Source organism: Lissotriton helveticus, chromosome 4_1, assembly GCF_964261635.1.
Source record: "Lissotriton helveticus chromosome 4_1, aLisHel1.1, whole genome shotgun sequence".
In the NCBI taxonomy this organism is placed as follows: Eukaryota; Metazoa; Chordata; class Amphibia; order Caudata; family Salamandridae; genus Lissotriton; species Lissotriton helveticus.
In genome coordinates, this window is record NC_136063.1 from 1,597,262,430 (window position 1) to 1,597,274,964 (window position 12,535).

General features: G+C 40.7%; 1 protein-coding gene across 2 annotated transcripts in view; it reads left to right on the forward strand.

The window, feature by feature from the left end:
- Positions 1 to 12,535, forward strand: part of ELMO1 (engulfment and cell motility 1) — a 1,412,865-nt gene that overhangs the window by 216,959 nt on the left and 1,183,371 nt on the right. For both annotated transcript variants that reach the window (XM_078688215.1, XM_078688216.1), the window contains one exon: positions 11,526 to 11,676. In XM_078688215.1, the coding sequence (XP_078544341.1) occupies positions 11,599 to 11,676 (78 nt within the window). In that variant the 5' untranslated portion in view covers positions 11,526 to 11,598. The remainder of the gene's footprint in view (positions 1 to 11,525; positions 11,677 to 12,535) is intronic.

A 12,535-nucleotide genomic window follows, 5' to 3' on the forward strand; every position in this document is an offset into this window, starting at 1 on the left:
CTGGCTCTGTTGCCCTGTGATTGACCAAATTTGTTTGATCTGATGTCTTTTATTCTCCTCTTTTTATTTAAAATATGTATGCATTTGTGTATTTTAATTGTTTTTATTACAAGATCATGGCTGACAAGTAAGCCTGTCATGCATCACGAAGAGAATCTAACAGGACATATTATAATACAGCGCCATTCTTTAGTGTTTATTGGGGTGGGTCGAGGGTAATCAACGCCAACCTCTTTGTCTACAAAGGTAATCTGTGAGACTTCATGTAGCAAAATACTTGTTTGCAGGTTTAACATGCTCAAGTAACAATCACTCCTTAAAGTCTTAATGGCTTTAACATATGGCTTTCATAATAAATAAATGAGTACTATTGCCTTTGCAATTATTTTGTTGTAATAAAAATCAGGGAAAACATAAGGCACCTGCGATAACTTTTCCCTATTACCAAACTGTCTTTTAGCCTTTATCATTGGCTTGTCATCATAACCAACTCCGAACTACTGTTTAAGCATAAGCATTCCCACAAGGCTCCCATCAGGAGCACAGTAATAGGGTTACAATTATGCACAAAATAACAATTGTCAAAGCCACACATAATTCCTCCTAAGAGACTCAAATGAGGATTATGACTTTGCAAATCTTCTATCCAATCTATAGCAATTTATGACATTCATTTTAACACAATAACTGCCAACAGGCTTTGGCCATGCTGTAAAAACATTCCACTTTCAGAAAGCATACTGTCTCGAACTTTAGCTTTTCAGAATAGACATGTCAGGCCTACTTGCTTTCTCAAAACGTTTTATAATAAGCAGATAAAACCTATGACCTACGTCATAACGTTTTTTCGATGAATCAGTAAAGCATATGGCTACCATTGGCATGATACTATAACCAACACAGCCCTTTTGAAGTGTGCACATAGTGACAACCATCGTGAATATACAGCTATAAAATAATTTTTCAATTAATTGTAGAAAATTACATTTGGCAAAACAATATACAACCGCTCTCAAAAAGGCCTAAAAAGGATGATCACAAGGAAAAACCTTTACCCTCAAAGTTTGTCATGGAGGATGATAAACGCCAAAACCCTTGCCTAGTATGGAAATTGTGAAATTTCACGTTAACAAAATACTTATATACTGCCTATAACAAAGTGCACTAACAATCCACAGTTAAAGGCGTATTGGCTTTAATGAATACTTTTCATAATTACGAAGTCAAGCCTACTGCCTTTGTCATACTGTGATAGAATGAATAGATCACACCTGTGGATTCATACATAACTTTTACCAATGAATCAATCAGGCCTCTACCCTCCATCATTGGCTCTTCACCATAACCAACTCAGGCCTAGCGTATTGAGCATAAGCTCTCCTACAAGGCAACCAGCAGGCAGTAAGCACAAAATTGGAAAAACTTAACTAACATTAAAGTTTGCAAGACAAAATACTCGGCCTCCTAAGAGGGCCTAGCAAGAATTATCCGAGTGCAAATCCCCTATCCCACTGTTTGTCATAGTGGGTAACCAATGATAATACTGCCCAGTCAGTAAGCAAGGCAAGGGTGTTATGAACAAGTAACCCCTACACTTGGAAAAGGCGGGGCTGTTTTGAAAGGTGATAAGGCTATAAAATGAAATAAATAATTAAATAACATAATGTTCCCCATCATGGCGATCATGAAGGATAGTTTTAAACAGTCTGGTGGTGGTGCGACCAGCGAGGTAGGGAGATAAAGGTAATTTTTATGTTCCAACAGAGAACTCCTGTAGAGGGAGTTTTCAAGGCCTCCCACTTGTGTGTAATGCAGAATCATGTCTCCTGATGCTGTATTCCATCTATTTCCAGAATATGGTGGCTGGATTCCCAGGATTTCAGCCAGTTACATTGTGGACGTTTCATGTACTGTGCTGCATTTTAGACCATGGGTGTCTTCAATAACCCTGGGCGAAGAACTACGCTCCGTTCGCGGAGCTTGCGGAGTTTTGGCAACTCCGCGTTCTACGGAGAACGCGAAGCTGTCGATTACTCCGCGATCCGGTGCGTAGCGTAGTTCTCGCGCGCTGAATAACATTATCGCGTGCGCCGGGGTAAGTTCGCGCGATATTTGACGCGATCACGCACTTTGGCAGTGCGAACGAGAAGATGAGTTCCCGAACATGTCTAACACACAGCTATCTCGAGCATGCAGGCAGCGCTCCGAACACGCGCACCGCGCTCCCGAAGACGAAAAACGGCGCGCGAACGGGTCTAGCAAGCTACTACGCATGTCCGCGGAGCTACGCGAAGGTCGCGGAGTGCAACTGCGTCTTCGCGTAGCTCCGCGGAGTGCGGCTCCGCGAACTACGCCCAGGGTTAGTCTTCAAGGATACTGATTAAAAAAAAAAAAAATGTATTATTATTATTTTTTAGGTTTAAGTTTTAGCTGAGCAACTCTCAAATGGACCTAGAGCTTACACTAGGCTTGGAGGTGATTTGGATCCCCCTTTCAACCACTGGCTTTTTTTAGACCAGCCTTTTTCAGCCACTGGGTTAAGACTCTCAATCACGTTCGGAGTATTTATCCCTCGCCAAATGCTACTGGCTATTTGGTTGTATCGTTCTGTCTCTAGTTGGATGTACCAGTTTGGTGTCTCAGAGAATTGGAGGGTGGGTTTCATGTAGTCCGGATTAAGGGCTATCATGCATAGGACACCAGGGCCCCCCAAGAGAACCTCATTTATGTTGGCCTGGCTGACCCGGAATTATCCACTTGGCTGCAACTTTCTTGCTTCCGACAATCTGCTCCAAGAATGTTATTACATAACTGTGTGGCTGAGCATGGGGGTTGGGAGGTCGGGGGGGGGGGTCTCGATTACTGTGTTGCAATATGACGTGTATCTTTTTGTCTAAATGTCAAGAAAAATGTATACCTTAAAACAAAATCTTTCTTTTTAGTCCAGTGCTTACATTAAACAGCCTAAGGGAGTATTTACAACGATAGCCCTCTTTTTCCACCGTTTTAGCTCCCTCTTCTGTGTCTCACTTCAGTGTGCTACTGATGCAGTGTTTGCACACTCAACCCAAAACTATTGACTTTGCCAGTTATTTTATTAAAGCTGTTAATATTGGCGAAAATAGATAGCACCAGGTGTGGTAGGTTCAGGGCTTTTGGCCGACCTCTCCTATGTGGGCAAACCTGAAATGCTTCCTGGGGGCTCCTCTTCCCTAACAAAGCATAAACACAAAAACATAATCCAGATTGTCAGGGTCTGCTACTCTCCACAGGATACATTTATTAAATAAAATCACAAGTAGCAATTTCTCTTTTTAGGAATAATCTAGGTTACAACTTTTAGCCTCCTCTAGGTGAAAGCCTCTTGTGGACCATACCAAAAACCTACAGTGAGCTCAGAGCCCTCTTGGTCTCTATTCGTCGGCTTTATTGTAACTATAATTTTTTTCTGCCACTGTCTGTCTACAATCAACATGTGTAAGGGTATGTATTGCTATTAAGTGTAATTCTAGATTCCTTTGTGTTGACATCAGTAATGATAGCAGCAATCGTGTCACATTGACATGACATCCCATAATTTTTCACATCCTAAAGGACAGCACTGAAACTGCATAAGAATGCCATTTCCACATTTTTTACTGACAGTTGAATTGCAGGTTTTTTTCTGTTCCCTGGTTCTTAATGGCTGTTCCCGTTCATTCTGGTGGAAGGAAGGATAAGATTCATAGGGAAGATTCGGACCGCCTTCGCTAGCCTTTAAACTCTGATTAGTGCTGGTAGCTTTCCAAGGCTGTGGTCCTTGGCAGGGCGTGGCTGAAGACACCTCTTCAACTGTGAAATTGATGGGCAATGTCAAAGTCTAGCAGCATGCAGACTGGGCACAAGACATGTCCAAGGGCCATTTCATGCACTTTAAGCCCACTGGACAAAGAAGTCATGTACAGAATTTTGTCAAAGTAGTGCTTAATTTGAGCTGGTGGTTTCGGGTGCTCGGCACTGGCACATAATTGTCAACACCAACACTTATAATCGCTGCCACATGGTGGCGCTATTTTTGCAATTAAAAGATTAACACAAAAATAGTTGTTAATTAATTCAATATACATTAAAAGCAGCTAATTCCAGCCGCCCAAGCCAATCTTCTAGCTTTGGGGACCTCGAACAGTCTGGAATGTCACACTTGTAGCAGTGTGATGGTTAGTAGTTGTGCTGGTACTGCCATTGGCTGCACTGGCAGGGGCAATGGGTGGTGCAAGCGGTGTTGGCCTCCTGACTAGGGCCCTGGCACTTATATTTTTTGTACAAATTAAGCACTGAAGGCCAGATCTTAACCCAGAACACACTGGGCACAGGCCCAACCTGTGGACGAGGGTACCACAAAGCCTGGGTACAAGATATTTTTAAAGGCCAGTTCTTTTGCCCAGAGCTCATATGGCATGATCGAAAGCTTTTGTGCAACGGGCTCCGAGTCGGAGCCTAGGCTGAGCACTGGGTATGGCTAAATGACATGTGCATTGCCCACTGGCACAGCTGAAAGCTCTGGGGGTATCAGGACTGGACTCAGGTCATAGCCAAAGGTCTTGCACATTGGGCATAGCAGCAGGTATTTTCCAGTGAATACTTTGCCAATGCTTGCTTAAGTATACCCTAAGCAAAGCCATTCGGTCTGGCATTGGCTGCAACCTTTTGGCTTTGTCAATAATTGTTTTGCCCTGGTTTATATTGAACACTGTTTAAGCTATCAGGCCCTTGCAAATATTAGAAAAATAAATGAAAAAAAACACATACTTTTTGGTCTTAAAACACATATTACCATATGCACCCTCGCACAGAAAGGAACTACTTTGTGTGCAGGTGTGCTCCTTGTGACAGAGCAGAATGCGTTCACTTACAATGAAGTTAGCCAGTGGCTGAAGTGGAGTGGTCCATTGCCCCAGGCTGGGTGCTGAAGTGGGCAGAGAAACAATGCAAATGACACAAAAGCACGCTAGTGGACGAACAGGGATGGCTCAAAATAAATATAAAATATAACATCTATATTTAATTTTACTAAATTCAAAAAGTCTTCGCTTACGGCAGACCTTGAAGTTTAAGGGACTCCTAAAGAGTTGCATAATTTCTTCTAGACTTCCGAGAGTCACTGATTTACATTAATATTCTAATACGCATAACCTACTAATTGCTCATTTTAAGGAAGTGACAATTTATAAATAAGAAGACATTTTTCCAAAATGCTTTTTTGAACATTTATACATCCATATATAGACTATTTTAGCTTTTTGGGGGGTGGGGGGAGGGGGGGGAGATGGGTTGAGGGGGTAATCCCATCGCCTCCTCAAATATGGAAGTGTTCACACCTCTTTCCCATCCTAGAAAGGAATCTGCTGGTATAACCGGAGTAGGCCTACTTTTCCAGGGTTCTAAATTATTAGCAAATTGCTTGAATGACAACCGACTTGTTTGTGGTTAATTGCTGCCTTTTGCAGGGTTATTCCTCCCTCCCCACAAACGTCCGCATTCCTGCTCCGCTTTTGCATTTTTTAATGCAATAAAGCCCCGGACTGATAGATTTTCCGTAGCCCAACAATCCTCATTCTCTGAAGCAGGGTGTAAACGATAGTTAGCTTTTTTTTTAGCACCTAAGTGAAATCTTTTATTGCTTGCAGCAATGAAAAGAAATGAGGAAAAAAGGTTGTACACAGCTTAAAAAATCAAATTAGGTTTCGATAGCCTATGGCTCCAGTGTTAGCTTTCACAAGTGCTTCAATTGCTGGAAGCTCATTCAGTGGGGTTTGTAGACTTGTTCTTTTAAAGCTTTTGCCTGATGTGTTCATGAATGACCAAGTTAAAGGGACACCTTCTTAGCCTCCCTGTGTGTGTGGAATACAGATCGTACATTTGTACAACTCTGTCTCCCCATAGGGAGCAGAGAACCACAGCAGCGGCTGCTCAGTGATGGCAGTGTAGCAGATGGGCCATCTGGGAGATCAGGATGCGACAGACTGCTTCAATCACGTGTCCCGCCCAGTGTGCCTGGCTAATTAATATCAGTCCTTGTGCTAGTCACATTGTATCTCTCCTGGTGCGAAGTGTCTGCTATTACATAGTTATTTGAGCTCTTTTAAATACACCGTTTATCAAGCAGGTGTGCATTGCATTAGAACAGGCTTCTCCAAGGAGTAGTAGCTCCTGAGCTACTGTAACTCTCCAGCTGCCTGTAGGTAGCTCGCCTGTGTGCAGCCCAGCCAACAATGGCCTTCTTTACGATGGCGGAGGAACCACCACCGACATGCTGTCGGTGGTGGTCCCTCCGTCATTGCAATGCAGTTTTACCCCCGCCATATTATGATGGCGGAGGGAAGTTTGGCGGTCAGAAAGACTGACCGCCGCGGTCCAGATGGGCAGATCAAATCTGGCCACCCGTTGGTCCAACTGCTAATCCTTGCATTGCGGCGGTGCCTGACAGGCATTGCCGTAGAGATTATGATATCCCTTTCCCCCAATTGTTCTGCGGCGGTCAACCTGCTGCAAAATGTCTGGCGGAAACTAATTTGGGGGCCTGTAGCAGGCCACCCTTAATTCCTGTGGCAGGGACATGTATTTCCCCTACATATCTCTGCACCATTTGGCAGGCACGGCATTTTGCCTGCCACGTAGTGCAGGGATATGTCTGCACCCTATTTTTTTAATTGCGGTGTGGACTGCTGACCGCATCCCCGCCACAATACAAGATATATATGTAATGCAACCGACAAGGTGGCGGCGCATCACAATGCGGATGGTAAGTAGGCCGCCTCGTTGGCATCCAGTCCCAAATCCGATACGATGGTGGATGGACTGAAGTCCGTCCGCCATCGTAGAAACTTTTGCTTGGTTTAAATAATATGTGTATATCAAAATTGAAAAGCATGTATTTGAGACAAAAATTTGTGTATTTTCAAAACTCATAAGCCAATGTTTGAAACAAAATTTTCGGATTTCCAAAATATATTTAAAGTTGATATTTGAGTTGTAAATCATGGGGCATTTCGGAGACCTATTACTCATATTATTTCCTTGGTGCTAGGAGCAACGCAGCTTTGGCTGGTCTATATTGCCTCTGTAGATGTATTCCACATTGCGTAAAACTTGTTTTACATTTCTGCTGGCAACCCTGTCTGATGCTGTGAGGTGAAAACTGCTGATAATCCTGCATAGTGTGGCCACTAAAGTAATATTGTCTGATATGGTCGCTTATACAACACTAATAATAGTAGCTTAGGATGAATTTTATTAAACATAAGTAGCTCTTACTACAGAAAAGGATGGAGACCCCTGAATTAAAATAATTGTCATAGTTACTATTTCCATAGTAAGAAAAAAACGATAAAACCTACAGTAGTACTTACAGCACACCAAGTCCCGCCCCCTTTTTCTATACTTTTTTTTCGACAATGGTTGTGTAATGTGACCCTTTCTCTGCAGTAATAGTCCTGGAATGCAAGCACAGCCAGACACAAATGGTGCACAAGAGGCCACGAAACAATTACTATTATTAGAACAATAAAAGACCAGGTGGACCTGTGTTCTTGAATCAGGGTGGACCCCTGTTCTGCTATGCATAACAAGAATACCTGATTTTCACAGTGATCGTTTTAAGCTCCTTATAACCTTACTACTATCCACGTTTTGGTAGCAGCAGCACATTTATTTCCTTGTCCATTTCCATACGTGTTAGTTTGTCTCACAGTACAACATCCATTTTGGTTTCTATTGTCTCTCCCTATTTGCTGTTGTGTTGTTTTATCTGCAGCAAGTTAGACATTATTCAACCCAAGGTGTAGGTGTCAGTTGTCATTTCTGAATGTAAAGTTAGAGGAGCACTCCCTTTTCTATAACTAACTTTTCACAATGAAATTAACTCTATTTATTTAGTATTTTTAATCTAAGCGTGCTATAGAGGTGGCACGTTTATCCTGACCGTGCCCGACTATGAATTATATCTTAAGTGTCGGAGACACTTAACCTCTATGCACTGTTGCTGTGGCGGTGCGAACCTTAAATTCAACGTTTAGCTCAATAAACAATACTTGCATGTATTACTTCTGACAAATTTCAAAACATATACTGTAAGAACACAACTCAACCCAAAAAATGATTTCAAACATTATTGTATTAAATCACAATAAGTTGGATTCTCTGTACATTTAACATTTGTTTAACATAATTCAAAATTAATACAACAATTCATCAATGATGACTTTTCTTTCGTGCCCAATGCATTTCAAGCTCGTGTGAGCTCTTCATCAGGGGCTGGTCTTGAAAACTGAAGGTTCCGAACGAAAGCGGGTTATTTCTCAGCGGCAGTGTGAAACGAGAGGAGAAGTTGGAGCTATATCAGCAGTTACTAGAGTAATCGTTGGCAATATTCAAAGTTTTGAAACAAGGCACGATACACCTTCCGTTTTCAAGACCAGCCCCTGATGAAGAGCTCACACGAGCTTGAAATGCATTGGGCACGAAAGAAAAGTCGTCATTGATGAATTGTTGTATTAATTTTGAATTATGTTAAACTAATGTTAAATGTACAGAGAATCCAACTTATTGTGATTTAATACAATAATGTTTGAAATCATTTTTTGTGTTGAGTTGTGTTCTTACAGAATATGTTTTGAAATGTGTCAGAAGTAATACATGCAAGTATTGTTTATTGAGATAAACGTTGAATTTAAGGTTCGCACCGCCACAGCAACAGTGCATAGAGGTGAAGTGTCTCCGACACTTAAGATATAATTCAGTTGTCATTTCTGGCCACACCTTCATGTGAATACTGCTCCCAAATGCTCCTCTACCGTTTTTCTGAAAACTTCCAACCCTGTAAGGGAAGAACTGGTTTGCCCTCTCTTTGTGTTGGCTTGGTGTTTTTTGTATCATTCCGGACTTCAGCAACGTGCATATCCAATAATTTCATTGGAAAAGGTAGCAGGATGGAAACTTGATTTTTTTTCAAGCTTATGATCAGATGGTGAGGGGTACTTGTACTTAGACAAGTATGTTCATTTTTAAAATGAAAGACATTATGTACAAAGCTGTGAGCTAGATGCTTGTCAGACACTTCTGGAACTCAACCAGTGGTGGTTGGTGTAAGTAGAGACAATCCATCCTATGAAGTTGAGGTACTCCTAGTTTGAATCTTCACCGCAAACAATTGGTTGCTAGATGTCGATTTTTATCAGTCATAGGTTTTTATTGCCACTGTTATTATTACAGAGCTTTTTAAAACTATTTTTGGGCAGCTGGACTTGAGATTTTATGGACAGCGATTTAGCTTCAAATTCTTTTTACATTTTTTTTAAAGATGAGATCTTCTGACACTACGTAGGTGTTCCAGATTACACCTGGTGGGGTTTTGAAGTCAAGAACGTTTAGTCAACCAGAGGACATTTTTGTCTTCATTCTTTTGTCTACCTTGGGGAAGATATTTTGCTCTTGCTCCTTTTCTGTTTTAGAGGAGCAAGTTGCTTCATTATCTCAACCAAGTTGTTAAAAATGTTAGTTGCTAAACTTGCTACGTTTATATCTTAATTTTCCTTAAGGTGGGGAAGATGGGATAGCAGGTGTGCCTCAAGATACCTCTGGTTAATGGTTGTGATGTTCCAAATTATGATGTTTGGTATTTGTTGCATAACCACAAGTTACTGTTTTAGAGCAGGATATGTTGAATGGAATTTGGAAATTACCTGACTAGTCCTCTGCATTGTGGTCCTCAATTTTATTGAGACCATTTTCAGCAATAATTAGATCCAGAATAGGGCCTTTAATGTGTGCGTGTGTTTCAGGAAGTATTGACTTAATTCATTATCCATCAAGAATAATGAAAATATTTGGTAAATTTGTCATTAGGACGGAACTCCCAAATAGAGCTTGAAGTTAAAGAGGAAAATATTATTATTATTAGATGGGTCGTGTTATGAGGTGATGAATAAAATGCTCAACAAATGCCATTTTATCCCTTGGTGGATAATATTTAGTTTTGTAGAATTAGTGGCTACTGTGAGGCATTGAAAAGTGTGCAAAGACCCTGTCCACACATGTCTCCAAGTACTTGACTTTTAATATACAACATCAACTCTACCGCCAGCCTTCCCTTCCTTATTCAGATGGATGACCTCATAATCAGGTAGGATCACTGTGTCCAATTTAGGATCTCGGTTCATATCCAAAATAAAGTCTACTTCCGATTTGCAGTGATTTTGATATCATAACTTGAGGTGGAACTAAATTCATATGGGTTGAATATTAATTAATCATTAAGTCTTTGGTATTGTGATCTTTTGCTTGGAAGGCTGCTTTAAGGGATACCTATCAAGACTGGAGTATTGTGAATCTTGGAGATGGCATGTCTCCAAATGAACTCAGTTGTCGTCTTTGGACCTTTGTTGCTCTTGGGGAACGTTTCCTAGCCGATTGAAAGTGCTATTCAACCAGTAAGGTGTTCATTTTTTCAGGGAGGCGAGACACTTCATTCTGCATGGACAAAGTAGGCATTTGTGTCTGGAAGTAGCACAACAGGCATTCTGAGTATTGGGTTAAAGTAGTATTAGAGTTCTACAATACAATTAATGTGTGAAATTTTGGTGAATTATCATTAAGGAATTTAGTTTTTTGAGCATTTTTTGGGGGGTGGTTAACGGTCCCTTTCCTTGGATACAAAGTGTATCTATTGCCATTAGCACACTATCTGATAGAATAAATTAATGAGTACCATTACTTTTCAACATGTAATTGCTAATAGTTTGATATTTTAGTACAGTGTAGTAAACAAAGGAGGGTGCCATCAAAAGGTTTCTAAAAGAAGTGGGTGGAAGATATCCAGAGAGCGAAGTGAAAATCTATTGGAGGAACAGCTCTAGGAAACATACTTTATCGAGATTGCGTCAATGAGTATTCATGTTAATCATATATATGAGCATTGAGTAAAGCCCTCTGCCACCTTGTGCTCCCTATATCAAGATCCTTAGTACATGGGGAAGGCTGTTCAAAATGGGAGTTCCAAGCATAGAGTATGCATTTTACACATTCTGCAAGGTGTCTCTATGATGAGGGGACATGGATTGATTCTGTAGGTTTGTGAAGCATGATTCCCTGGGCTGGGAGTGCAGGTTCCTGTCAGAAGAAAGGTGCTATGGTACTTTTAAAAAGGTTGATTTTCAGTTATTTTCAAAATTTAAGGTAGGTATGCTGAAATCGCAAATTATTGTAAACCTCATTGCAAAGGTGTGACCTATAGAATAGTTAAAAAGATAAAACACAAGTATGCTCAGATCATAAAAATGATTAGTGAGATATTTTTTGCCCCTGTTAAAATAGGTGCTACATCCAATAAAAGGCATCTCTGTTATGATGATTGCATTTCACGTTGAATATGAGGTTACATATTTGGAGGGTTTTGTTACTACCAGATGTATTTTGGTTATGTTAAAAGAAGAAAACAAAATTGCCTTACATTAGAGTTTCTAATTCCTTGTTAACCTTTTCGTCCATAGGTGTAGGAGAAAGCCGTCCCTTAAAGTATAGGGTGACCTGTTTCGCTGGTAGTCAGTAACACCTGCCTCCAAAATGCCGCCTCCTTCTGACATCGTGAAGGTGGCTATAGAATGGCCAGGAGCATTCCCAAAGCTAATGGAAATTGACCAAGTAAGTATGTTTTCTTGTTTTAGCCATCTTGTATGTGTTGTACAGTTGTTTATTTCAATTTTACTGGATCCCATGTTTAATATAGGTCACTGCAAAGAGGCTGTCAAGACTTAATTGAAGAATACTTGTATATGTGCAGGTCTTGTTTGTCTTTGAAACACCTTTCTATTAAGGTTTTACGATAAATTACTTTTTTCAACCAGTGGTACAAATGCTTCCAATATTGAGAATAATAATAGCTGGGTGCTTTCATAGTTGTTTCTGGCAGACGTCTACAATTACAGTAAAAAATGGGTGTTGCTATCCATCTTCAATTCATACACTTCATTGATGATTTACTGCGTTTATCCACCTGGAATGGACTGTGTAATCTCGCTAGGACAGACCTTTGTGCATTAACCACTCTATCTTTTTAAGATAATTTGGAAGGTCTTGTAGTGTGATGAATTCAGACCTCCAAACCTACTTGGCTGCTTAATTTCTGTGACCTACCAATAGCCAGTCTTTGTGTAACACTCGCTGCCATCAGATTGACTCTCTAGGTGCTGATTAGAGGTTTTTCCAAAGACAAAGGCTACTGTCCCCACATATGTGGGACAGAATGTACTTCTGTCCCAGCAGATGCTCAGGTGCTTGTGAAAGATTGTGAAAGATTGTGAGCAAAACACTCATGTCCGTGCAGATGATGAGAAATGTGACTTAAATTTACTTAGATCAAGAGCGATGGAGGGATAGTGATGAAATGAAAGATATACACAGAGAGATACAAGCATAGATAGCAACAGAGAGGGATATGCAGGCCGAAATAGAAAGTCAGGTGATGATGATAGAGCGATAGAGCTCTAACACACAGAATGAC